Consider the following 26195-nt stretch of genomic DNA (forward strand, 5'->3'; position numbering starts at 1 on the left):
TCCAGGATTGTGGTCTCGACTGATAATCCCATCTTTCGTAAGGTGCAGGTGTGTAATCCATTACTCGGCATTGTTGGCTAAGGTAAGACCTTGGCGGACGACCCGACTTGACTTCATCTACTCATCTTGAGAACACGCTATGCGCTAGGTACGTACTGTCAGATCTCCATCTAATATTCCCCAATTAGACGAACCGACGGATATAAAATATCCTTACGGCAGCACCACAACTACCTAGCACCGCTGCAAGTCGATTGTAGACTCTCGGAAGTAATCGAAGATATTAATGTGATAAGGATACATGATCAATAGAAAGCGTCACAAAGGGGAAAAGCAAAGACGAGTTGAGAGAGGGGACCCACTAAAATAGTTTCCTTATATTAGCAGAGGTATATATCTATCTCATGGTTGATAAAGACCGATGAACTCCACACGCCATCCCAGCTGCTCTGAATGATGCTGCAGACATGGTCTCTTGGGGTTTTCATTTCAGACCGTCGACTTGAGGTTTTGTCCCCTGACCTGGGGGGCCAATCTCTCCTCACTGTCCTCAGTTGATCCATTCAGGTTTGTAATCTCTACTGTTTCTATTGCCAGTTTGATCTGATTTCCCACACTGTATGGTGAACGAAGAGATAATCGCAGAAGATACAAACCGAGGCTGTGGAAGTGATTGCGTATAAGAAGAGAAGCCGTGCTTGCGGTGCGGCCAATAAATCAAGGCCGGGAACAACAGACGGCCCAATTGCTATCATCCTTCGGTTAGAAGTCTAAATTCTTGAGCCCTCTACCGAAGCGCCCTACAAAATTTCACATAAATGCACCTGTGTTAAACGCGTTATTGAGATATGTAACAGTTATCTATTTCTAAGTAGCCTGGTTTATATACAGTAGAATAATACATTTGAACCTACCTCCATATCTAGACACATATTAGCAGATACTATGTGTAAGTCGTATCATTGGCTTATCTCAAAGCCACCCTCAATACTCCTGACGAATTCCATAACTTCAAAACCTAACCGCCTCGCGGTCTTCTCGTCCATCTTCCCCGTTTCAGCTACCCTTACTACAATCCCAGCACAATCTGCTCGGATCTCCACGCCACCATACCTTTCCATTTCTTCCTTATCGACCCTCTTCACGTAAACCGTAAGATCTGGGCCAATTATTCCCCGCCAGAGAGTAGCCATCCATTGCCAGTGGTCAACTGGGGCATAAGAGTCGTTGATAGGTATCCGGAGAGCAAATGTGTCGGACGTGGTGAGAGAGAAGCCCTGTGGAAGGAGAGCTATAGGAAGAACTTTCGCTGCAGGGGATTGCGGCGAGGATGCGCTGTCCAGATCAGCTCCGGGAAGAGCAGGAGTGGTGGTGATGTACTTCGTTATCTCCCGGGACTTTTTGTGCCACTCGGATATTATAGATAAATATTCAACAAAGGGTGTCTGAGTTGTATCCTCAATTGGAGAAGATTTATTAGAGGCGACACAGGCGTCCGTCATCTCTGTGTCGACTGCTGGGGTGGGTGCCTCCTTCACGGAGGGCGTGGAGCTAGTCCAGGTCTTCATGGCACAAGAGCTGTCCCTGCCGAGATGTTCATTGATGAAGGAACCGACTTCAGATAGAAGCGCACTGTCTGCACCTTCAACTGCAATCACGGCACCACGGATTTGTTGGGCAGGACTCGTGGGGCCAGGTGGTGTAAGGGGAGGAGAAATTTTGGTTAAAACCTTGATCTTATTAACATATGGTATTGTCATCACCATTGCCTCTACGCTCCTAGCCTGGCTATCGCGGTTCTCCGCCCGTGGATCTGTTCTATGAGAAGAGGGCTGGTTTGGACCTGAAAGTTGTGTTTGCAAGGGTGGCAATCGGAGAGATTCATCGAAAGTGTCTGAGCGACTCGGATACTGATGGCGTGACTGTTGGACCATGAGGGACTGTTGCGGAGATGCACTAACATTTCCAGTTCGGGAGAGCATGCCTGGACCTAGTAGTTGCTGTGGTCTATAGCCCGTAGCGGGCATTTGGACCCCACTACGGGAGAAAGCTTGTGGGGCTGTATGAGATATCGGCGACGAGGATGGATAGCCACGTTGGGGCTGTGGCTCGGTATTGTATCGACGGCGCTTTTGGTCTGATGATGGACTTAGTAGGTCCATATCCTCGTCTCGTTCACGGTGAGTTTGAAGCTGCTGCGGATGTGGATACGGAGCACGGCGATGGCCTTGTTGGTGCAGGGGGCCTGCTCGTGGGCTATCCATCCTGACGTTGTCCATCTGTGATGTATACCTTGGCTGCTCCAAGGCCGTGCTTCGAGAAATTGCTGGCGGGGTGAACGGCAGAGGAAGACGCTCGTTTCTGGTGGTAGATCCAACTCCAAAGCCAGGCGTGAAGGGGGTCAAGGGTGTACTTGGCGTGGAGATGTATCTGCCACCGCACTTTGGGCAGCGCACTGAATCATCGGCCGAGGAAGCAGAAACTGGACGTGCTCCGTTCGGTTTACCTGCACGTCGAGGTTGGTATCGATACCCTGGATATTGTCGCTGATGTCGTTGTTTTTCTTCCTTCTCGATGACGGCAATTAGCACCTTCCACACAATGCAGGTAAAAAGGACCTTATCTACTTCAGCTAATCTTTTCCAGTCACTCTTCACTTCAGGTGCCTGTTCTCTCCATCGTTCGCCGATTATCTTTGAAATTTCAGGGTTTGCAAGGCCTGGATTTTGAGCGACGACCTGCGCCTGATAATGTTGACGGTAAAGAATGAAAGCTACGATCAGGCGTCAAGTTAGCTATGGAGTCTGCATCAAAGAGCCTTTGAGGAGGTATGTAACAAAGGAAAAGATTGAAGCAATCCTTAGAAAGGCCAATCAATTGAGAGAGCCATCAAAGAGAGCAGGTCACGCACCGTTTCGTGGACGAGGGATCTTAGGATCGGGTTGACAAAGGCATACTTGCTCTCTTGTCAGGTCAGACGTGACTGGTCCTGTGGTACTCGCACTGTTGAGAGCAAGGCCTTCTATGTTCGGAGGAAGGTTTGCAGTCTCAGCATGAAGTGTTGCTGCTCTCTTCCTCGTCAAACGGGCGGGCGGAGAAGAGGCTGTTGGTGGTTCTGCGTGCTTCTCAGGGCGATGTACCGGCTTGATTGAGCCACGTCGGCTAGGCTCTGTCGAGATGCTTACAGGTGATCGAGGAGGATCCAGGTTCGAGGAGTCCAACACAACCGTATCTGGCATGATGGTGGATCTACTTGGAGAAGATGTTGAGGGGAACCTTCAGATCGCAGAGTATGGGGGAAGGATAGTCAAAAGGTCGGGCGTTGAAGAGGGTGTGAATGGGCTTCTTCTCCTTGTTTTGAAGACCCTTTGTATGGAGTGGCCATTGATGGAAAGGAAAACAATGATCTTTCCTCTCAACGACGCCAGCCATGGACTAACGGGACCATTATTGCAGGTGAGATGTCTTTGTTGTCTCGGGAGAGCCGTGATAGCTGTAACTGCAGGCGCAAGGGGCCACTTTCCTTTGTCCTCAGGGCCTTTCCCCAAGACCCAGAGGTAGGATACTGCTTCCAGACGGGACGTGATGTGCTGGTGCAACTTTTGCTGAGCATGCCCACTGGAACACGCCAAACACGCCAAAATACTCTCTGGCATCCATGTTCATTGAAAGGCGCAAAATATGCGAGGGCTGGCAAGTGAAGAATGTGAATAGTTGAACCCCGATTTGGTTTACCTCGCTTACTACAACAACAGCACGTACTGTACATACCAAGTACAAAGGTACTTCCCATTCCCCGGCCCACCCACCGCAAACGACCATCTGAGACAGGACAGGCCTTGACGCCAAACAAACGACACGTACCAAACTTTTTATAATGAACTACCAGACCAGACCAGACCCGACCTGTGGCATGACCGCCTGTTCGTCTATGAAATGAACCCGTTCTCTATCTGGGCGTTGTTCACGATAGCTGCAGACCGCCGAGCATCAATGAATAAATCCTCGCACTCACCCACATCCATCACATCAATCTGATTGCGCCCGCTTACTCGCGCAAGAATGCTGGATGGCGTGAGAAGCTGCAGCGCATACCTCAGGCTAATGCGGGAGCCGTGGTCAGCGATCTTATCCAGAGCAGCCTCTGTTATCGCGAGGCCTTCCACCGTAACTCGGATCCGTATGATTCTCTTGATTTCTTCAGCCTCGTAAGGGTTTGTAGGGATGATCAGGAGTCGGGCCAGGAGATCGGGAGGAATTCCATGGGCGGAGATTAGATCTTCGGTGCCACGGATGGTGCACATGCCACGGTTTGAAGCGAGAATGACGATAGGTGAGATGCTGGATTCGAGTGCTCTGTTGAGATACGTGAAGCATTCGATGTCAAGCATGTGGACCTATGGATAGTACTGTCAATGGTTGGACAAAAATAAAGCGGAATCAGTCATATACATACCTCGTCGATGAACAAGACGCCAGGCACAAGCTCCGCGACACCCTGATCGATGTACTTGTTGACGACCTTATTAATCTCTGTTCGAAGCTTTTCAGTGATCTCAGTCATCTTTGGTTTCATCAATTGACCCATCATGCTCATAATATCCTGTCCTCCTTGCGGTCTTGCGTTCGCAACGTCGAGATCGTGTAATGTGACGTCCTGTACTATCTCCTTCTTCTTGTGCACATCTCCTTTTGGTATTGGCACATATTCCTCGGCTTCTAGATCGAACTCCGTAGCGTATGCATCAGACCTTCCAACACGCTTGCAGGCTCCAGTGTTCGCTTCTATGTAGATGACATCCCCAACCGTAACTCTCTCCTTTTGGATGGCCTCATAAATGCTGGGATCTAATCGTAGCTTCTTCTGGCCCTTCGCACTCTTGAGACCAATTAGCAATGTGCTAATCGTCTTCCCATAGCTGCCCAGAGGATTTTCTGCTTCCTCCGGTGTCAACTCGGTGACTTCGCCTTCGTAAACCTCCTTTGTTTCGCGGACCTTCAGACCAATGGCCCTTCGAAAATTCTCCATCAGGGCTTCAGTCTTTTTGACTTCTGTCGAATATAGCTCGCTGCCAACAATCGGACAGAACGGTACCTTCGTCCCGAGTTCTTGGCTTATGGCGAGGGCAAGAGCTGTCTTGCCTGTTCCAGGTCCTCCTGCAAGCAATATTGCCCTGCCAGCCATCTTCTGTGCCCGAATTAAATCAACCACTACGCCGCATGCCTATGGAAAAGAAAGTCATCAGCCCATCTGCGAAGCTTTCGTCGGGGGAAACGTAATAATTCCTACCTCCCGAGCTGCAACTTGACCCACAAACCCAGCCGCTTGTCTCTCCGCAGTACCATCAGGTCGGAGACCAAGCCCCTTGATATGTGTATGCGCGAATGTACGGTTGTCGCGGGCGTTGCCCTTGACTTCGCTGATCTGAACCATGGTGTGGTTGACAATACGGGTATTGGACTGGAGAATAGGACGACTTGGAGGGAAGCGACTAGCAGAGATTTTCAAATCTCGAGGAAGGGCTGCCTGGTAAAAATCGGTAACGCGTTAATGCAACAGAGGTCGTGGATAATAAGATACTTGCGTTGTCGCAAAGTCAACGCGATCTAAGAAGAGAGCTCGAATTTCTGATCTAGCGGTACAAGTATTGAATGGCCTGTGGTCGCCTGATTTCGAAGGCATGAAAAACACGAGGCTGAGGCGGCTGGGGCGGCTGAGGCTGAGGCTGCGGGGCTGGCAGCTCCATTGGGTGAGCGATTACTGTACCTAGGTACCTTACGTACCTATCAAGTATATATGTACTTTTCAGAGCATCTATGGCTACCAAGGAGCAAATTCCTATCAAGTAACATTACTATTCATATTCATCACCATGGCATTCTCAAAGTACGATGATATTTTTAGTCATTATCCTACAGTACACACAGTCTTGCTCCCACCCTCAATTATAAGCATGACCCAGGATCAGTCCTTACTATAACCCTGCTTGCGAGGGTATGTGTCTGGTAAGGGCATTATTATACGTAGAATTCAGCAGGGAAGTCTGCAAGCGCAGAGGCATCAAGAGCATCCTTTGCGAACCAGCTTTTCGGCACTTCAATACCTAGGTTCCAGAATTGCTAGAGCACTTTCAATGGAATGGCTAACATCAACCAGGAGCATAAAGGCGGGCACTTTAGAAGCACGCATGAGGTAGCCTATGAGCAAATTGTTGGCTTGGCTTGCTAGCAGAGCAGGATAGCCAGAGATTGCACTTGAAAATCATTGCAGTCATCGTAATCATTGCAATCATGTACGAGGTGTTGAGTCGAGTGATGCTGAGATCAAGATCATGTCAATCGAGGTCAGAATCGTCAGATAGATCAATACGCGTGTAGTCGAGCTCCTCAGCAAGACCAAAGATCAATGATCGGAATCGAGGCTATCATCGAGGCATGTCAATCGTGGAGAGCAACATCCAGGGATCTAATATCCGGGCGTGAACTGCGAGAGCAATTGGAAGTAAGAAATAAGGACCAGTAAGCAGGAAATATAATCGTCATCAACTCGGGCATCAAGTGCATGCAGGCTGTCATATCGATCCATAGTCGAAATCATGGTCTCAAATGCAATCTCAGGCGAAGGTTTATGCGAATCATGCAAGTCAAGCAGTCAAGGGTGTTGTCCACAATCGAGGTCAGCGTCGTCTTACGAGGTTCCGGGTGGTTTGGAGGGATCGCCTTGGGCCTGGCCCGCCTGCTGTTGTTGAGCCATCGCTTGATACCAGAGCGCTACATATGCTTGGTATCCGCCGTCTAGATCTATTAGCATCGGGTTCTAGATAGGCGGCTATGGGGAATATCATACATGCTGCATAAGGATCATCTTGTCCAGTTGGAGGAGCAACCTGGGACTGCGCTTGCCCTTGAGGTTGAGAGTAAGATGAGTGAGAGTAAGCCCGATCGCCATAGTCGTTTTGGGGAGCACGGCCACGGCCGGCCCCACCACCGGCGCTCTTCTGTTGCTGCAAGAAGATCAATACATTGCTTGCAAAAGTGACATAGTCTGCTCACCACTGCTTCTACTTTATCTTCGATGGCACGCTTGGCGGCAGCGATTGCGTCCCGAGAGCCAACAAGGCCAATTTCACGCTCAATTTCACCTGGTCCTGATGATGGCGAGACATTTATCTTGCAGCCGGTAGTGCTCTGCATATCCTTGATCGTTTCTCCACCTTTGCCAATGATCATGCCAACAGCTTCTGATGGTACGAATATGGAATCGTTGACTTTATCCAAACCGCCTCCTCCGCCATGTCCACTCCCATAGCCCGTATCTCGAGCCTGATCTCTCTGCGCTGAAGTGCGATCTTTGCTTGTTGTACCCTTGCTATCGCTCTCGACGATTTCCATAATTAAATCCTTTGCACGAGCAGCTGCTTCCCTAGAGCCAATAAGGTTCACTGGTCGAAGGCCGTTAACACTCTTCTGCTCTCCAACAATGTTAACATGACAACCACTTCGTTCCTGTAGGTCTCTGATGGTCTCTCCGCCACGGCCAATAATAAGGCCAACTGTTCTGTCCGGAACCATAATTTGCATACTGTCTTCGCCATCCCTCAAGGCCGGCTGGTGTGAGGAAGTCCGTGCAGGTGGAGCATCTCGGAGTGTCCTGTCAATGGCTGCTCGTGAATTACCAGCCATGCCGCTGTCGTCAATAATACGGTTTATCTCAGCTTTAGCTTCAGCTCGGCGTGCTCGTGGCCCAGTGATTTTGCATTGCCTGTAAGGGCCAGTCTCATCAGGGCCAGTTATGAATTGCACTTTGCAACCTGTCTCAGCTTCGACACGCCTAAGATTCTCGCCTTGCCTGCCAATTATCAACCCAACAAGGTTTGATTCGATAGAAAGAGATTCAACATTATCTTCTCCGCCACGGGCTGGCGATCGCTCGCGAGGAGGAGCGTAGGCACCGTTACTGTGAGGAGGTGAGAAGGTACCGCCTGCTCCTCGTCCATGCAGTCCAGGAGAGAAGGAGCGTTCACGGTAGTCTCTGGCCGGTGGGGCTCGGTCGCCTCTTCGCTCGTCTCGATATGGGTTGAAGTTATCTCGGAAGGCATCGCGACGGGCGGGAGGCGGAGATCGGGATCGCGATCTCGAGCTTCTGTACGGTCTACCTGTAGCAAGTCGAAGGTCTGAGCCGCTGTAGGAAGAGGGTCTCTCGTACGAAACGCCCTTTTCTGCCGCAATTGCCTTTGCCTTCGCGATAGCATCAGCGATGCTGACGGTCCCCGAGTTGACAGGCTTGATGCTACTTAGGTCCACGCTACCGGAATTTGTAGGCTGCGGCAGTGCATATCCACCAGGTGGTGCCGCATAGGGGGCTTGCTGCTGGGGTTGCGCCGCTTGTTGGTATGCAGGTTGTTGGTTTTGAGCAGGTGCTGGGTTAGGACGTTGTGCCGCTATGAGAGATTCAGCTTTTAGAAACCAATATAGAGATCCCAGAGTTCTACTCACCCAGAGCAGCCAGAATGGAGCTGATGCTCGGTTGTTGGTCTGCCATGCCGTGAAAGTTAGTGTGCAGGTGCACGAGTGAGGGTGAGCAGAGATAGGCTGATAGTGTCGTCGAGAAAGAGAAGGCTACCGCAGGAGAATGGCGCAAATATGAAGGGCGAGTTGTCGCAACGGCAAGTCCTGTAGGGGACAGATACCCGAGTCATCCAGGTTTGCTTGAAAGCAAGAGGAAAAGCGTGTCTGTGTCTTGTGGCACTGCGCCTTGTAATGTTGGCCTTTGGGCTTTGCAAGAGTTCTGCTGTCAAAGTTTTGGAACACTTTCATGAAGTGGTGTAGTTCTAGCCGAATTCGGCAAAGTTCATAGAATAACTCCAGGGATACCTTGAGCCTCACAGTATAAAGAGCTAGGCGTTCCCAGCTTAACGACAAGCCTCGCCTCTCAAGCTGGCATGCCTTTGCATTCCAGTTTACATTCCCCTTTCTTTACTACTTGATGCTTGCTGTGTTTATTGTTCTTCTTGATGTTCAGGATGACACTTTAGTAGTGCTTGACCCGACAGATCTTGCCACGGCTATACCTTCAACTGTTTTCTCTAAGGCGATATTCACCACACATACCTCGCTACCTAGCTCAGCTATCATATCACCTTTAAAGCCAAGTCTTTGTAAAGCCCTAGTTTGTTATTGTTTGCTGGCAAATTGACTGCTTTCGTAAGTCAGTAGTATATGATGCCTGTCGTTGAAAGTATTCCAATCTACAGGCCCACCTGTGCTAAAGGTCTACAATTTTCACCCCCAAGTGATATTTGTGGTCCTAGACTGGCACTTCCACTATTCCAAAGCCCCTGTGTTATAGGTGTTTCTTTGTTCATATCCAAATTACGCAGCTCAACCCGCATAAGTCACTTCTGTGCTGGGCAAGGGGGTTATCTAAGAGGCTGTGTTGTTGTGAATAAGGGTTCATAAGTATCACTTTACAGAGAGGTCTTGGCCAACCCTAGGGATCTGAGATGGCCCGCAGACAATGTGTCTCTAGTAAAGAAAGGAAAAGGAGAGGAGGGGAGAGGTAGGTCCCATCAGATCCTGGACTTTTGTAGCCTCTTCTCGGCCCTCTGAGTCCACAACAGTCTAAGTTAATGTTGTTATTATTAGAGTACTTGGATATCAATATACTTTGGACATTCTCATTTTAGTGAGGGAAGGGAACGTAGATACAGATGCCATCCTTAGTCCCTCATCCTAGGATCGCTACGTTCTCATAGGAGCCCAAAGTTTGACGCTTCTCCCTGCTGCTAGGCACGCTGTTAGTAAAGGCTGTGCTATGGCTTAATTTCGCCTTCCTGTGTCCGTGTCTGTCCTGTGCCCGTGGCGTGCTAGTGATACAAGGATCAGGACTCACGTCGATGCTAGAGAGGAGGGAGATAAAGTGAGCTTCTCAAGCGTCACCTCGCTTCGCGCGCGCGCATGTAATATACCTAATAAATTCAATGCTGCGCGAACACCAACCTCAAGTTCTTCGTTCTCCTCCCCCCCACCAACTGAAATTTCGTAACACACCATCTGCCTGTCAACAAACAACGGTATCGCGCCCCAACTATGGAGGTAAGGATTCAACTCCTAGCTGTAGTCAACTGTCGTCAGGACGACAAGCACATCCAGAATGGGAAAGCCAAAAGTTCTACCCGATCTTCCACACTATACTAGACCACAACCCAAATCAAACACGTAACTGCATACTTACCTCCCTGCTAACTGTTCTTTAGGGATCATCAATTTGGTCGTCTTCAGAAGGCGCCACTGATCTCTGCCGGGAGGCTGACAGTGCGGATCGAATCCACGCGGACACGCCAGAAGATCAGCTTCTGCCATTGGCTTCTCTCCAATACCATTCTTCTACTCAGACTAGCCCATCCCAGCTTCTCCACGACTCTGGAGAGGCGCTGGCTTCTTCGAGCAATCCTACGACATCTCACAGTATCCTACGCGATCCCAATTTCTTGGATCTCGTTAGATCATCAGACGTGTCTACAATTGCTTCTGGATTCGGCTTCGCCCGCAGTAATCAACATCGCCAGTAAGTCATCTCTAGGACCTATGATAAGCCTGAGATCTTTGTGCCATACAAAATATCCGTCTCTAGCTGCTAATGAGTCTAGCAGTGTTGAATCCCTAGAGCCAAAGGATTTTTCTACCGGGGCAGACTCGGCCAATGATAATAATCTGACAGAGTCAATCTCCTCAGCACAGCTGGGAAGGTCTGAGTTCTTCGCCTCGGTCGATCATCGCAACAGGACGGCTGAAGCTATCTCTCTTGAGGAGCTCATTCAAAACACACTTCGCTCGTCGGCGTCAGCGTCAGAGGCTCTACGCCAATTTACTGTCCATCGACTGTCCTCGTATCTCGCAGACCTACCCCCCGACTGGAAAGCGATGGGGCTCTATTCGGCTTTCTTAGTGAACTACTCCAAAACAGAGCTTGCACTCCCAGAGGGCAAGATGTCAATTGAACCAAAAGTCTTTGAGGCTGTAAATCTGCTCTCCCCTTGATGTGCATCCCCTGCTAATGTATCAAAGGGTTTCAACACTCGATTATGCACTCGCTCACTGCGCCTTTACCCAGATAAACCCCCTCCGATGGTTAGGTATAAGCTTCATGGTAGTCATAGACAATTTGCCGCCTTCATGGGAGAAGAGACAGTGCACATGAGAGGGATAGCAGCATGGAGTGTGCTTGTCGGTGCGTTTTACCTCATCAGAATCCATTATCTTCCCACTGATAATCAGGTAGATGTTATGTCCGAGTCGTCCTACGTCTTCCCATTATCGCCAGGCTTCGAAAAACTCGCCGCCAATTTTTTCAATGGAAACACAGTACATGATGCGGACTATTACGAATCTATATCAGATGCAAAGCAGGAAAACGAGCTAGAGTCTGGTCCCCAAGACCAAACTTTATTACATGGAATAAACTATGTCATTACCTACTACCAGGGTGACTGGAGCGAGATTTTGAGGGGGGACGTCATTCACCGCGATTCGGTACTTGCCATATTCCTCCAAGATCTCATTATGAATAATGAGTTGGAAGAGTCCGTTCGCCGACGCTCTCCTTTTCAAGGTCTCGTGGTGCGGGAACAGACACAGCTCATCAAAGCCGCCGAGCGAGATTTGAGCGACGAGGCCGTTGCTTCGCAACGGACTGTTAGTACTACTGTTGATCAGACTAATGACCCGGTTACAGATACGACTAATACCTCCGCCGATAAAGCCAAGAGTATTGTTGCTAACACTCATTTCCCTTCTGTCGTGAACGAGAGCAACGATAGCTTTTCCAATGGCAACAATGGCAGTAAGAAAATTGCTGATAATACTGGTCATCTTGCTCTTGATCTTAGGATCAGTCATTCAATGGGCACTGCTGATTCATTGGCCAAGGATGAGCCTATGAAGATAAATCAGGCCGATGGAAAGACGCGTCGGAAGAGAAAAAAGAATAAGGGCAAATCCAAACAGGTCCCGGCGTCCGAGACAGCATCTGACACCAAATGTGTTCCTAGTGGATTCGCAAGGTCATCGTCTCACAAGCCCTCTGAGGTTGGGACATCAAAAGAAGACCAGCCTGGTACATCTGATCAACCATCAAAACAAGAACAGCCTGGTACATCCGATAAGCCACCAGATGATGAGGAGGGTGGGGCTTGGAGCGTTGTGCAGTCTAAATCATCTCGAAAGTCGAGTAAGCTCACACGAGGATTAGGAAAGTCCACAAGCTCGAGACACGCATCAGACCACTTGGCGGGACAGTCCTTTAAAGACGCAACAACACTATCTAATCAGAGCTTTCAAATGGTATGTAACTCGGTGTTACCTCGTATCCTGTATTTCTTGCTAATCTTTGCTTTAGAATCCCCCCCAGCAGCCGTCGCGACAGTCGCGGAAATATGGCACCTCACTAAATCCTCAGGGGCCCCATAGAGAGCAAAATACATCGACAAGAAAGGATGCACACCTTCAGAAATCCCGCAAAAGTCAAGCGACGTATAAGCCAGCTCTAAACCCTACAATGGGCCAGACAGAGAAGCTAGTCGCAAATATGGAATCTGTCGTAAAGGGTGTTGAAAAGAACAAGATCATCAATTCGGATGAGTTCTCTGCTATACCTTCCAAAGCTTCAGCATCGCCCACCCCAGCCGAGCAAGAAGTTTCGAAAGACGTAGAAGAACCACACCATTTCACAGCCTCTTCGTGTCCAATGAAGGATGCCAGCAGTGATCGAGGTACCGACGACAACAGTTCCAAAGGCAGTGGTTCTGGACCAAGCCACCATATTCCCACATCAATCAAAGATGTTGAGGATGGACCACACGTACATCTTGCTGCAGCTGATGGGGTGGTCGATCTCCCGGAGGTTCCAAACGAACCCCCTCCCACGGACCAGGACTTTCAGCATAGCCCTAATGCTTCATATGGCGGAGAACACGATCACGTAATGAGTGCTGGCCGTGCCAGTATCCCTACTGGCAACACCGACAACCACTGCGCACAAGATTCGTCTCTTTCGCATATGACGGAAAACATGGAAGCGGGTCTTAACCTCAACCCTGGTGTTTCTGGCCAGACTCCCGGAGCCTCTTACACAACCTCCCAGTACGTCGATCAAACATCTGGAACGAATGTTCATAATTCCGACGGTCACAATACAGGAATCAGAGCTCAACCTGATTCGCATCCTACTACCAACTTTCCCACGGCAACGGAGGCCACAGACTACCCTCATCCTCGAAGCTTGCCCGGCCATGGACATCAGCAGCGTGGTACGGTGCCGATGGAAAGTAGTTATTCTGTCAAGGAACCCTCGAACGAAGTTAATGAACGCCCTCGACATCAAGCTCCAGATTTTAGTCCTGTTCCATACAATTGCACCTATTGTCAGGAACGTACAATTGCTAGCAACGAAAACCCCGTGTTTTTATGTTCAGGTTGTGGTCCATACAGCAATATCCGATACTGCTCCATTGCCTGTCTTCTGGCCGACGCTTACGGTCATTCGCAACGCTGTACGCGGTTGTCAGCGTCCGAGAGATATATGACCCACGATATTCCAGAACCAACCTACGAACCGAATTCGATTGTTCCGCTGTCGGGTTACGACGAGTCGGCAGAGAGATTCCGCCAGAGGGCCTTCTCGGTGTATTGCTCTTCTGGAGACTTTCCTCGGTTATTCATGGCTTGGGCAAAGAAGTTCAATTACACTCGCCCACAAAGCTTTGATGTGAGCGAGTCATTCAAGAGAACCGGCGAGTATGCTGTGTTCAAGTCCAGAGCTACTGGTCCAGCACAGCGGAGCAATCCACATGCTGATGTGATATACACGTAAGTCCTTTTCGATTTGCACATTCCTTCCTACAATTGTTAAGAACCATCAGGATAAAACTCTTCAGCGGTGATCCGAAGAAGGAGGCTCTCAAGCGGACTCTTAATGCTTGCTTTCTGCTGTTCGATGTCCGCATTGTAGAGTTCCTATTTCGCTTGATCCGCTATTTGATTCTCAACAAAGAATACTTCGAGTTTTTCAAATATTCAGAAAAGCCGCCCGTTGTCTTTCAAGAATTCCAGCATCAATTTTGGCGCGAATTCAATTTTGACGCTACAATGCAATCGAATCCGTCAGATGTTTTCAACTTCGACAGAGAGTGGGAGCACGCAGAGCATCTAGTGGAAGATTTGGAGCGCAAACATCCAGTTTTGCAGCCTGGATATGGACACTAAACTGTGATTGGAGATGCTGTTGTGAGTCAAGGTTGGATCCCAATTGTTCCGTGCGCATTCCCCGTGCTTATGCAGCGAGTTACTTGAACAATGCTGCGGTCAGCTGGCCCAGAGTTTACATAGCAGAGGAGGTATGGCCAAAACTTTCCGTTACTGGTCTACTTATGCATATGGAGATGATTCCGCAGGCTGTCTGATGGTTTACTAAAGGGGCGTTTTTTTTTATTTCTTTTCACTGGCGTATCTTGTGCAGGGAGTGTTACAGATTTGATTCTAGAGACTCCGAGAGAGTAACCTTCCAGGACACCTAGTCTCTAAAATCAAAGGCATCTGAATGGGAGTCCCGTTTGTAGAAAAAATCAGGTTAACTCTCCAAGAATGTGATGCCAACGCATGTGCACTATTCCATCTATCGCCGCATTTGCTCTTGCCCATTGTCGTAGATATTTTTTCACCTCGGAGAGCACCACCACAAGTATGAGCAATCATTCTTAAGCATTGTGTCCTTTTTCCACACCCTCCAACGACGGTCTTCCGCTGTTTGAAGCCCTCGAGGCAGTGCGGCTGCGGATCAGGCTGATGCTTGCTCTACGCTGTTCCTTGTTGCTTGCACGCTGCTCCCGAGCTTCCTGGAGAGATGGCGGCGGATTCTCGCGCTTAAGGCGTTCAACGACTGCTGTCATGTCCTCGGCTTCCGTTGCAGCATTGCTGGACTCAGCGGCGGTGAATGATTTGGATTTGTGGAGAGAAGGTCCTTGATAAGATGGCAAGCTTGGGAACTGTTGTGTATTGGTATTAGAAGATGGTAAGGTTGACTTATAGGGATTCGAGTCTAACTTTCTCGGTCTGTGTATCCTCTGCCTGGGTATGCTCGGTCTGGGTAGATCCCAAGGAGGAGCCTTTGCCCTCTCCAGAGATTGCAGTGTCTGAATGTGGATTCAATTATCAATGCTCTGCTCTGCCAGGGGCCAAGAGAACGTACCGTTCTTGCTATCAGACATACTGACTCTGTAGAGGGGCGGGCTTTTGGGTACTGTAGCTTGCGTGATGTACCCTGACTAAAGATCAGAGAGGAGCATCCAGGAGTAGGAGAGCGGAATGGATGAAGGACGTGTCGATGATAGACTGGGTGCCAAAGACGATCAAGAGAAGCTGTCGACTAGATAGGTACCTTTGAGATTTGTGCTTGGTGAATTGTTTGAATATTTCTCGGCGTGGTTACGATTGTGGGTTGGCTGTGAGGTTACGACGAGGGGGAGCGGGGCAGAGCCATTGTATGGTGCTGCGAATAGCCAAAATAGAGTCTTCTTGACGGGTGAACTTTGACAGCTCTAAGTCTACATTATAAAAATAGTTGAAAGATCTATCCTTTTGAAATAAAATCAGAGGAGACTACCATGTTGAAACACAGACTTGCTCTTTAGACAACCATCACGACCACGGTCTTCGATAATCAGAGAGAGCCCAAGTCCCAGACTCTGACCAGAGTTGATGTGTTCAAAATAGACCTTTCAACTTGTCTGTTAGCCTAGGAAGATACCAGGGAAATATCTCAACATAGACACTATGACACTATGTGCTGGATAAGGAGTCCAAGCCAAGACAACATGAAGCACAACACTTCCCACCCTGTCGCTAAAGAAAGGGGTAAAGGGCTAAGCGAGCATGCGCAATCCATCTGCGGATTAACTGTTCTGCCATGGCCGGTGTACGGACGCTAAAAATTTATTTGATCCGACCTTCACCAAGCGATATTGGGGCTCGCATTAACTACACTCTCTTCATCAGACACGCGACATCTCACAAATCCCACACCATAATACCCGCCATGATCCAAAGAACATTACTCCGAAGTTCCCGGTCATTGACCTCATGCAAACCCTCTACATCCCGTGCCTCCTCGTTGATCAGACCCCAATTCAGAGCAGCATTTGCGCCAGCGTCGAAGCCGCTCATAGCTTCAAGATGGTACGCTACAGAACCCGAGTCGAAGGAGGCAGCAAAAGATGAAGCCGCTGCTCCGGAAGGGAAGGGGAAGGAGGCCGAGGCTGGAGCCGAGGATTCAGCGAAGGAGCTGGAGGCGAAAAACAAGGAGATTATTGAGCTCAAGGTTTGTCTCCTGCTGCCTACCCCGACCCTGATATTGAGATCAGCACCATCTAACATAAGATTTTTTATAGGACAGATATCTGCGCTCAGTAGCAGACTTCAGAAACCTTCAGGAGCGGACGAAGCGTGATATGCAGGCGGCGAAGGACTTCGCTATCCAGAAATTCGCAAAGGACCTGGTCGACACCGTTGACAACCTGGACCGAGCATTGGGGACGGTGCCGGCAGAGAAGCTGAACGCGAAGGACAAAGAGGAGAATCGGGACTTGATTGCTCTCTATGATGGGCTTCGGATGACCGAGACGATCCTGATGTCCACGTTGAAGAAGCATGGGCTGGAGAGATTTGACCCCAGTGTTGAGGGCGAGAAGTTCAACCCCAACGAGCACGAAGCAACATTCATGACGCCTATGGAGGGTAAAGAGGATAACACGGTATTCCACACACAGCAGAAGGGCTTCAAGCTCAACGGCAGGATCTTGAGAGCAGCCAAGGTTGGTGTTGTGAAGAACAACTAGGTCTCTTGGACGTCTGGTTATGTAAATGTACGAGTATAAATCTGGGTCGTGGTTAGGGACGCGGCGTTGGATGTGTGTAGATATCATATCATTGCTCCTCTCATAGCGGTTGCGCGGGATGTATACAATTGCCATGGTATCTTGTAGGGCACAACTAGGGCTTATCGAGCCTCGAAATCTAATGTACAATTCGCATCCGGCCTAACCTCTACCGAGCGACTTATGATATCCCATCGATATTGTGGAGAAACCAAGCCCCTAAACCAATTGAATTATAGCCAGAGGGCAACGGCGGTTGTGTAATTCCAGCAATGTCCAGCCTGCATTCATCAAAAGCAGACTGACTACTTTGCTAGCTAAAGAATCAAAAGTAAAACCATCAGCGATAACCTCTTGAACGAAAGCTGTGATTAGGCATCTTAGACACGGGGCCCTCTCGCCGCTCTCCGAGGAATGCTGTCCCTAAGTCTGGATTTCTTTTCTTTCAGGGCAGAGGTTGATAATCTCATCCACGTTCTCCACACCATGTAACTGAAGGAGCTTCTCATGTATCTGGAGCAACTCACCCATGCCTTCCTGCATTGTCAACATATCCTGATCCAGTCTTTGGTTAGTGAGTCGTGTCCTCGCGATACCGATTTGTTGCCGCTCTTCGAGTTCATCAAAATATCTTTTGTACTGAGTGCGTCGTGCTTGCCGCTGTGCAGACTTCCTTAATGGAGGAGGATTGGCTTCTGATGGAGATGTATTGACTCCCGTTAGAACTAGCCTAGGTTTTGGCAGAGGTGGTTGTGCTCCTGTGTGTTCTTGCTCTTCAAGTTTCAGATTCATGAAGAAGACCTCCCTATGTAGCTGTACGTATTTTTCCTGGTATTTATTTGTATGAATGTACTTTTGACGATTCAGTGAAAGACCCTCCTGATGCTTTTGGTGAAGAAGACTGAGGTGCTCCCTCTTCTGATCGTATCTGACCTGTCCGCTTTGAGGATCATCCAGGCTGGCAAGGTCATCGCAGACTCCTTCCTAGTTGAGAAAGTAAGCAATATGATAGGAACAAGGAAAGGCTAGATACTGACAGAATTGAAAACCTGCGGTGTTGAAGCAATGCTTGAAGAAAGCCACTGGCGTACATGTTCTATACTTTGCGCTATATATTCAGGAGAATACAAAGCTGCTCGATCGAGTTCAAGATTATCTCGTGGGTAGCTCCTTGCAAATTCTAAAGGACGTTTGACCAGATCAACTCCTAGGCGGGTTATCAGAATGCGAACCTCATTTGGAAATAGAAGGAACAAACCTCGAGCACTGTAAATCAAGCTGGGTTCTGGTTCTTCGTAGATGCCGGAAAGTACAGATCCCGTTTCGATATCGAATTGTGGCTGTCGATATATTTTGGGAGGCATTGTGATAGTCTTAGAGCGACGTCGGCGGCTCAAAGGTTCATCCTATTTGTCAAGTTAGCAATAACACTCGAAACCAGCAGGAAATTGGTGAGATTGGACAGAACTATAAAGAAAGTCCTTCATCTGGGAAATTTCAGGGTCACTTACTTTTATTTCCACCTTTGTTCTCACATAGCTATCCCCTCGGCTGACACCAGCAGCCCAGCGAGCAAAGGTAGCCGGTGATATGTACAGAGCACGAGGGTCTCCCTCAAAATCTCCAAAGTCTCCTGTGAATATGAGATCCCCGTATGGAGATCCTGGATCCGGTACGTCACAGAATAGTTCTTTGTAAAGGGCGTTCATTTGGTCTTGCGTCATGGAATATGGAGCTGATATCTCTATCGGAGCGTTTTGGAACTGGGAAGAATCTGCATGGCTGTTGAATGCATCAAATATTTTTCCTTCACTGTCAGGATCCACCCATTGGCCATTGATCAAGATATAGCCATAGTTCGCAAAGCCCTGCTCTCCACTATAGTGGTTTGGGTTGGATCGTGGCGGGTTCTGTTCTATGTGTCTGTCGAATATCAGCGGGTGCTGCCTTGGGCTCTGCGGCTGGTTATAGTCTCCCGATGCTTCGGATTCCCTTTGCTGTGCTGTCGGCATAGTAGCCGGGGAAGAAGGATCCCAGAAGAAAGTTTGCTGGTTGGAAATTCTGATCAGGCAGGTTTTAGAATCGCAAGCAAGTATATAAATGGTAACAACTCACCCTCTTTGAATGTACTCCGACCAGGACATCTTTGGCAGGTAGATTTGGCCCTCAGCCTCTAAGCCTGAGACGCTTCTAAGATCCAAGTAAAGGGCGTCATGGAGAGGACCATGATTGGGATTTTGTTTGTCACTATTGCCACGCATAGCATTATATGCATATAGCATACTATTCGTCACCACGACCCGTGGAGGGCGGTGCCCCAGAAGAGGACTAGACATCGGATAAAGCGCGACGAATTGACCGATATTTGTTATAGTATCTTGCGAGCTTTCGAAGAGACCTTTTGAGGTACTAGAAGACCTGGGTTTTCGTTGCTCCGTCCGGGGTGAATAGCTTAATGCAGTTGGAAGTTGAATTAAAACGTGCAGTAATCTTGATATCAGTCGCTTTTGTCAACTATTTGAAGGATAACATTAGTGTTGAGCAGATCGATACTCAATGTCCAGACGATCTTTTGGTATGTTATGAGAAAAAGATCAAGGAAGCGAACGGGCAAGATACCAAGGAGTGAGAGATACCTGGGATTCGGTGTCTTTAGGGCTGCAGTCTGTGCAAATATTGTGTAGCGCAGATCGGTCTTCTCTGCAGTGGAAAGAAGCCGCTGAGTGATAGAGCAAAGATAGGGGAAGGAAATTCAGTCTCGTAACGTCCACTGTATTGGGCCTCTTGTACCGCAAAAAGCAGCAGGCGAGCAGGAATATCTTTCCGATTATCACTGGTAGCAAAGCAGTTGTGTTTTAAAAGAGGTGTTTTAATTCATCGCTAAGAATTGTAGAAAGGGATCGATACATTATTCCTTCCAAGGGCAACAACCAAACGAGTGGTATTCAATAACTAATACACAGCAGGCAATGCCGAGGATTTCACTAATTACCTTATTTAGCTGGTTGCCTGTGACAATCTCAAAACCGTTCAATGCCTTGACCGCACTATACAACGCGAGGACTCGGTATAAATTGGAACTGGTGGCAAAGAACAACAATCAGCACCATTGAGAAATACGATAATACCAGGATTCGAAACTGAAAGGGTGTCCTGGGAGTCGGGCATAATTCAATAATACTCAGATCACTCGACATGGTCGAGGTCTGATGAAGAATCCGAGGCATATCGTGAACATTGGGCCTATGGAATTCTCGAAGCCGCTTGTGGGAATACATATCTCGGTTTACAGCAGACGCCTGGCCATTCGCTACAGGTAAATCCTCCAGAAGTCGAGGAGAGGTTAATCCATCGCAGGACGAGATGATGCTGGAAGTTGGTCATATGGGCAAAGCAGCGACATATTCCAAAGCCATATCTAAGAGCGACGCGGAGTAATGAGACAACCTTGTAAGCATACGGTAGCTAGTTAGGAGACACGCCCAAAAGCGCGGCGGCTGTGGTCTTCATCAGCCCTGGCCTAGAAAGGAATCCCATCAAAACAAAACAGAAGCTAAGGGCAATTGGCAGGCTTATCATCAGACTGCAATTCGGCGGGACTCATACACGAATCACACATGGCCCAACTTCGAAAGCTTCTTGATGATGTCCATAAATTACCAGCCCACTGTGCTACATGAACCCGCAACCTTCCTCTGACGGTATATGCATCGAATCATGAGGTAGGAAGCCAAGCATGCCGAGAGAGATCACAGATGAGTACTGACTCTCCGAGGCCCCCTAGGTTTTGTAGCATATTCAACTCAGCAACGCTTCCTTCGCGGAGACGATACGGTGCCACGACCCGCCCATTCGATAGCCGCCCGTGCAAAAAGGCACAAAACACACTGCTAATAGCGCGTACGTGGAACGAGGTAGAACAAAGAGTCAGCGTCAAACAGAAACGAACAGGAACGAAACATAGTAATTCGCTGGACAGCCTCCGGGATGCGCAAGGGCAGGCAAACAGCAAGAATACCACCAGCTCTTCTTCCCCCACCCGACACTATCGGTATAAGGCACTAAGCATCGCGGTTCATTCGAGTATGTACTGCTTTTTTAGGCAGCGTATGTTCCCGTGGTCTTGGCCATGCTCCCACACTTGTTTTGACCGGTACGGCATGTCTGCTATCGCGACCTAGCGTGATGGGCCTATATCTAGGTAGACAAGACTATAGACATGCAAGTTGAATAAGTAATGAGATGGTTGGTATCTTGACAGATTTGCATGTCTAGAGGTTGTGGATAGGTACAGCTAAGGTTAAGTGCGGGAGGTTTGATTAGAGTTGATGATACAGAGACACAAGCGAGGATGATTCGGCTAATCAAGAGGAACGGCAAAGATTGTAATGGACAAGTTATTGTAGGGTTAAGAATGTGTATATATTTGTAGGTACCTAAGGTACCTATGTATGGTATATATATCTGTCTGCGTTAAGCTCTTATATCATACCAGATACCAACGTTACTCCCCCTATTACCCGAAACCCCTCCTCACCTCATCTATCCATCCTATCTACCCCCATACTCTACCCCACCACCACATCAACATCCACCACCATCACCAACTCCCAAATCAAAAAAAAACCAAAAAAATGTCTTCCGCCTCATCCACGCCCCAGAGCCACAAATCCAGCAGCAAGAGCAAGCCATCCAAACCGTCATCCGCACGCCCACCCCACTCCCCGCCCCTCTTCACACCACGCATGCAAGACGCGCAGGCGCGGAACAAGGACCCTTATGCGTCGTCGTCTAGTGAGGGCGGGGTCGGCAGCGGCAGCGGGAGGAGATACGATGCGTGAGTTTTTTTCTCCCCCCATGCCCATCATTTGCAAGAAAGAAAGAAAGAAAGGATATATCATATATAAACCTCGGGAATTATATATATCAGATGAGGAGACTAATGCATAGATAAATATCAGATACGGCAACGATACCTACGAGAACATAACCAAGCGCCGCGAAGCGGCTATTATCCTCGACAGTCCCGAGTTATTGATGATGCATGCGCAGGCTCGGAATGATGTACGTTTTTCTCCTTCTTTTTCTTCACGCAACCCCCCTTTTGCCTCCCCCTCATCTTCAACTTCAACTTCAACTTCAAGATCACATGATCGCGATATAGATGGGGACGCTGGCTGAGACGCAAACAGAGTATTCCTGGGACGCGCCACTATTTCACGAAGCAGCTGTGCGGGTTCCTGGATGAGGAAGAGAGGGAAGAGGAAAGGGAGAGGACGAGGAAGGGAGGAAAGGGGAAGGGGCTGGGGTAGAGTGGTTTGGTTTGGACGCTTAGATTTTGTGTGAGAGGGAAGTGGGGGTTTCTTCTTGATCGTGATGATGGAGTTTGGGAGGGATTTGCGTAAGGTCTTCTAGATGCAGATGTAGCATCTAGTAGGAGGAATCCAAGTATTGGACGAAAGAATTACTTGGTGATGCAACGACAGATACATAGTAAGATAAGTATGTTGCGACTAAACACTAGATGGTCAACTGTACAGCTCCCACTAATGCGTACCAGAACGGAACTTCCATCTATCCAATCCAAACCAATTCTGATGCAATCCCGTATCCCAGACATGCCCTATGCTTCTCAAGAAAAACCCCCAACGCCTGAATCAAAACCCAAATCCCAATACTGTCATTACGCATATCTGACGCTTGGGCCCGGCTTCCAGGCCTGCTGTGGCGGTTGCGGTTGCTGCCACGGCCCCTGCCCATTTTGCCAGTAGTTATTAGCGACATTTGAGTAGCCATTGTTGGGGGCTTGATAGCCCCTCCCCCCTGCCATCTGTGGGGGAGGCATCCAGTTCCCAGCCCAGCCCGAGGGAGGAGGGACGACGACTGGCGGAGGGCGTCTCCCCACGCGTTGCCGCCTTCTGTATCGACTCCAGCAACATGATAGGATGCCAAGTATGAAGAGTCCTCCAAGGACGGATGCCAGAGCAATGACCAGTGTCTTATGATCGTCAACCCAGCTCTTGATCTCTTTGCCGACACTTGAACCTGTGCATTGCCCATTCTGACACCGCCCTCCCCCTTGGCAGGGCGTCCCATCGAGGAAGTTCTGCTGCATGGAATAGCAGACGTTGGGGCCAAATTCCGGGGAGGCGCAGGAGATCTGACAGCCCGAGGATGAACAGGCGTAGGTGTCGTTTCCTTGGGTGTTGGAACCCATAATGGCTTTGCATTGAGAATCACGCGAAGTGCACTGCCCTGATGCACATGACAGCGAGCTGGAATCGCCACACGATGTTCCTAGGATCTTTTAGCAAGGAGGCATTTGGGGGTAGAGAGTTGGAGGACTTACCATCAGGTGCAGTCTTGTCAGCTGGGCAAGTGGCAGCGGTACCACTGCACACCTCCTGAGGATCGCATGCTCCTGTACTCGGACGGCAAACGGTGCCATTTGAAGCGAATTGGCAACTCGATGTACAGCAATCCTCATTGCTGGGGTCGCAGACAGAGTTCGTCGTGAATTTGCACGTGGTTGGGTCGCAGCACGGGTTATCCCCGCAACTACTGGCCCCGCCACAATCACAGTCCTCGCCGGCCTCGACGATTCCATTTCCACATTGGCTGCCGCTGATCGTGCTGACATCCTTATTCGCGACAAGACAGCTCGTCTTGACGCTATTCCGGCCCATAGCAGAACAGACGTTCCCAATAGTGCAAGGGGAAAACTTCTGTACGTTACGTGCCGTGGGATTCATGATAAACTGTCCGCCAGCATCGCAGGTTGTAGTGCTGAAGGGGCAGCATTGTTGGGCTGCAACAGTGTGGCCATCGGAACAAGTCTCTGAGGTACAATCATGCTGTGAACCTAGGAGATGTCCAGTCTCGTGTGCAAAGACTTGCCACTCGGTGCTCGTTCTGACAACTACATTCGTGCCGCTGACAGTCTCGTTGGCGTTGGTAGATGAGGCTACTTGGCACAGCTGTCCCAGCCAAGCTAGCCCAACGGCAGACTCGGTAGGGCACGTGCTCATGAGAGTCCAGTAAGCATTGGTGTCGAGCCGCTGGCCACGCCACGCAGAGAAGAGGTTAAGTCGATCTTGAATGGTAACATTGTTACTGCAGCCTACATTCCAAGGGGCAGACGATGCAGCAGTAGCCGGGCAGGCGGCGTCGCTGATGGTGAGATTCTGGAGGCCCAATGTGATGTTGAAGCTGTCCTCGAACTGTACCGAAGCCGAGTTGATAACAGAGATAATGTTGGCCCGGGCCGATGCCGAAGAGTTAAAGGCGGCCGTGTAAGTGCAATCCGTCGCCACACCGACAAGAGCAACCTTCCGGGTGGTTGGGCATCCGGCCGTCGAACCAATCGTGGAAGCCAAGTTCACACCGGCGGAGTTTCCAGCAGTCGTTCCATCGATCTGCCTCCCAAAGATGGTTCGAGTCGAGATCGATCCCCAAAAACCCTCGTCCCGTTTCAGCATCGCCCTGTAAATCGGATGATCAGGCTGGGTATTGAAGGACAATACATTAGCAGAACAGGAAGGCTCTTCTTCAGCCGACCTCCTCAGCTCATGGTGTAGCAAGCCTTCGCTATCCTCGCCGAAGCCTGAAATGATATCCGAGTCCCTCCACACGACCATGTATTCCTCATCGGAGGGTTCCAACTCTGGGTCCAAGGGGTGCCTCGTCTGCAGGAAGTGCGTCTTCGTCTGTACATGATGGTGCTCCCCATCAATTCTAAACGTGCCCTCGAACAACGGATTCTCTCCATCGCGGTGGATCATGATTCTCACCCACCCCACATGCGTCCACTCCGCGCCCTCGTAACGTTGCAACCAGGCCTGACCCTTGAAGACCCTGTAGTCCAGTCTGTCCAGCGGCTCCGCGCTCCGCACCGACCCGTCCGCTGCGAGGTGCTCCACCGTCGCTCCGTCCGCGATGACATCGTGGTTCGGCGACAGCGTCAGCCGCACTGTTTGCGCCCCGCCATGGAGGTCGAACGTCAGCTCGAAGCTCGAGAAGGCATGCACCCGGCGCGCGGGGTTATTCAGGCGGGCATTGTCCACAATCGACACATAGGACAATGGGTTTCGCTCATTGGAATGTGCTGGGAGGCATGTCAGTTAGAAGGTAGCGAGGCGGATGATGATATAGTCTCTCCTCTGATCTTCTTACCTTGTGAGGTCGTGAAGAGGCATGCGGTGACAACGGCGGCGACGATGCTCTTCAGTATATACATATTCCACAACTCGCCGGGGAAGTATTCGAGTAAACCCGGCTCACATTCGTGGTGATGCAGCCGCGAGCTCGTCGTCGTTCAGTCCAATCTCGTCAGGCTCTCATGCAGCCTCGCACAAATCCGGGACCCCGACGGCTATGGGAACGAGAGAAAGCCAGTAATTCCTGGGATTATCTGGCAAGATTAAGTAGAACGAGTGACTGTCGTATATTTATATACAGGTTCAGCGTACGCGGTGCTCGTTCGAGCGAGAGTCCGAAGTGAAGTGTGGATCTACACTGCTACAGTAATCCGAGTCGTGAGCTAGGCGGGGGAGATTATAACAAGGCTCGGCGCGCAGCGAAAGCAACAAAGAAGAACGCACGCACTCGGCCAGTAACAACAAAAACCGATCAAAGATGTCGATAATCAAGAGAGGCAAGATAAATACCAGCTGTTGGGTATTGAACGCTTGAATAGATGAACGGATGAACAGTGTCAGAAAAGCGTTTCGAAAGACCAACAGAGAGTTATACCCCTGTTCACCCGGAAACGCGAGGCATATCTTGGCTCAACATCAGCGTCGAGTAAGCGGCCCTCTACCGTCGAAAAAACACACACAATACGAGGATCTCTGTATGGATTCTTTCCCGAGGCCCCCGAGCTGCTGTTGTTATTCGTCTGGGTTGCCACAGTCTATAGTGTACACCGTAAAGTCTACAGTCTACGTCACTTGGCACTCTTGGCCCTCTTGGCTCGGGTACAAGATTACACGTACGAAGGAAAAGAATTGCGTACGCTTAGCCTCCTAAGCTTCTTATAGCTGATAAGTGCCGGAATCGACCTTTCTTGAAAGAAGATAATAGGATTTCAATGGCGGATTTTGGAGTACATGTTATAACCTTCCCTTCCCGCAGACGCAGAGACAGATAACATGATAAATAGCGGTGCGGTACATCATCAACATCAACATCATCAAAGATAAGAGACAGATCGACAGTGAGAAAGAGACTCCTTGCTAAAAAAAAAAATGATTTCTTTTGCGACGCTAA

The 26195-nt window shown here is 49.4% G+C and overlaps 8 protein-coding genes across 8 annotated transcripts; 3 read left to right on the forward strand and 5 right to left on the reverse strand.

The window, feature by feature from the left end:
• Nucleotides 1-959: 959 nt before the first annotated feature.
• Nucleotides 960-3239, reverse strand: M430DRAFT_18149 (hypothetical protein; the record flags this gene model as incomplete). Its single annotated transcript, XM_024863803.1, has 2 exons — nt 960-2773; nt 2912-3239. 2 exons carry the CDS (start codon nt 3237-3239, stop codon nt 960-962), a joined length of 2142 nt encoding a protein of 713 aa, XP_024721234.1.
• Nucleotides 3240-3929: 690 nt separating this feature from the next.
• Nucleotides 3930-5434, reverse strand: M430DRAFT_101339 (hypothetical protein; the record flags this gene model as incomplete). The annotated part of the gene is made up of 3 exons (XM_024860697.1): nt 3930-4397; nt 4457-5224; nt 5291-5434. 3 exons carry the CDS (start codon nt 5432-5434, stop codon nt 3930-3932), a joined length of 1380 nt encoding a protein of 459 aa, XP_024721235.1.
• A 1254-nt stretch (nt 5435-6688) lies between these two features.
• M430DRAFT_57885 (hypothetical protein) lies at nt 6689-8542 on the reverse strand (the record flags this gene model as incomplete). Its single annotated transcript, XM_024868698.1, has 4 exons — nt 6689-6801; nt 6848-7004; nt 7054-8441; nt 8497-8542. The coding sequence occupies 4 exons, from the start codon at nt 8540-8542 to the stop codon at nt 6689-6691; spliced, it is 1704 nt and encodes a 567-aa protein (XP_024721236.1).
• Nucleotides 8543-10089: 1547 nt separating this feature from the next.
• On the forward strand, nt 10090-14567 carry M430DRAFT_274953 (hypothetical protein; the record flags this gene model as incomplete). Its single annotated transcript, XM_024865631.1, has 7 exons — nt 10090-10095; nt 10257-10567; nt 10653-11019; nt 11068-11230; nt 11282-12342; nt 12398-13866; nt 13911-14567. 7 exons carry the CDS (start codon nt 10090-10092, stop codon nt 14260-14262), a joined length of 3729 nt encoding a protein of 1242 aa, XP_024721237.1. The 3' UTR covers nt 14263-14567.
• Nucleotides 14568-16030: 1463 nt separating this feature from the next.
• Nucleotides 16031-16889, forward strand: M430DRAFT_65734 (hypothetical protein; the record flags this gene model as incomplete). The annotated part of the gene is made up of 2 exons (XM_024869197.1): nt 16031-16372; nt 16443-16889. The coding sequence occupies exons 1-2, from the start codon at nt 16091-16093 to the stop codon at nt 16887-16889; spliced, it is 729 nt and encodes a 242-aa protein (XP_024721238.1). The 5' UTR covers nt 16031-16090.
• Nucleotides 16890-17351: 462 nt separating this feature from the next.
• On the reverse strand, nt 17352-19130 carry M430DRAFT_274957 (hypothetical protein; the record flags this gene model as incomplete). The annotated part of the gene is made up of 5 exons (XM_024865632.1): nt 19044-19130; nt 18440-18989; nt 18187-18334; nt 18020-18135; nt 17352-17912 (listed from the first exon to the last, which is right to left on the reverse strand). The coding sequence occupies exons 1-5, from the start codon at nt 19070-19072 to the stop codon at nt 17352-17354; spliced, it is 1404 nt and encodes a 467-aa protein (XP_024721239.1). The 5' UTR covers nt 19073-19130.
• Nucleotides 19131-21335: 2205 nt separating this feature from the next.
• On the forward strand, nt 21336-22397 carry M430DRAFT_227697 (hypothetical protein). Its single transcript, XM_024864766.1, has 3 exons — nt 21336-21765; nt 21890-21992; nt 22121-22397. Exons 1-3 carry the CDS (start codon nt 21380-21382, stop codon nt 22238-22240), a joined length of 609 nt encoding a protein of 202 aa, XP_024721240.1. The 5' UTR covers nt 21336-21379; the 3' UTR covers nt 22241-22397.
• Nucleotides 22398-22611: 214 nt separating this feature from the next.
• Nucleotides 22612-25624, reverse strand: M430DRAFT_137999 (hypothetical protein; the record flags this gene model as incomplete). The annotated part of the gene is made up of 3 exons (XM_024862546.1): nt 25101-25624; nt 23278-25032; nt 22612-23225 (listed from the first exon to the last, which is right to left on the reverse strand). The coding sequence occupies exons 1-3, from the start codon at nt 25162-25164 to the stop codon at nt 22612-22614; spliced, it is 2433 nt and encodes an 810-aa protein (XP_024721241.1). The 5' UTR covers nt 25165-25624.
• Between the last annotated feature and the right edge of the window lie 571 nt (nt 25625-26195).

This window comes from Amorphotheca resinae (assembly GCF_003019875.1).
Source record: "Amorphotheca resinae ATCC 22711 unplaced genomic scaffold M430scaffold_5, whole genome shotgun sequence".
NCBI lineage: Eukaryota > Fungi > Ascomycota > Leotiomycetes > Helotiales > Amorphothecaceae > Amorphotheca > Amorphotheca resinae.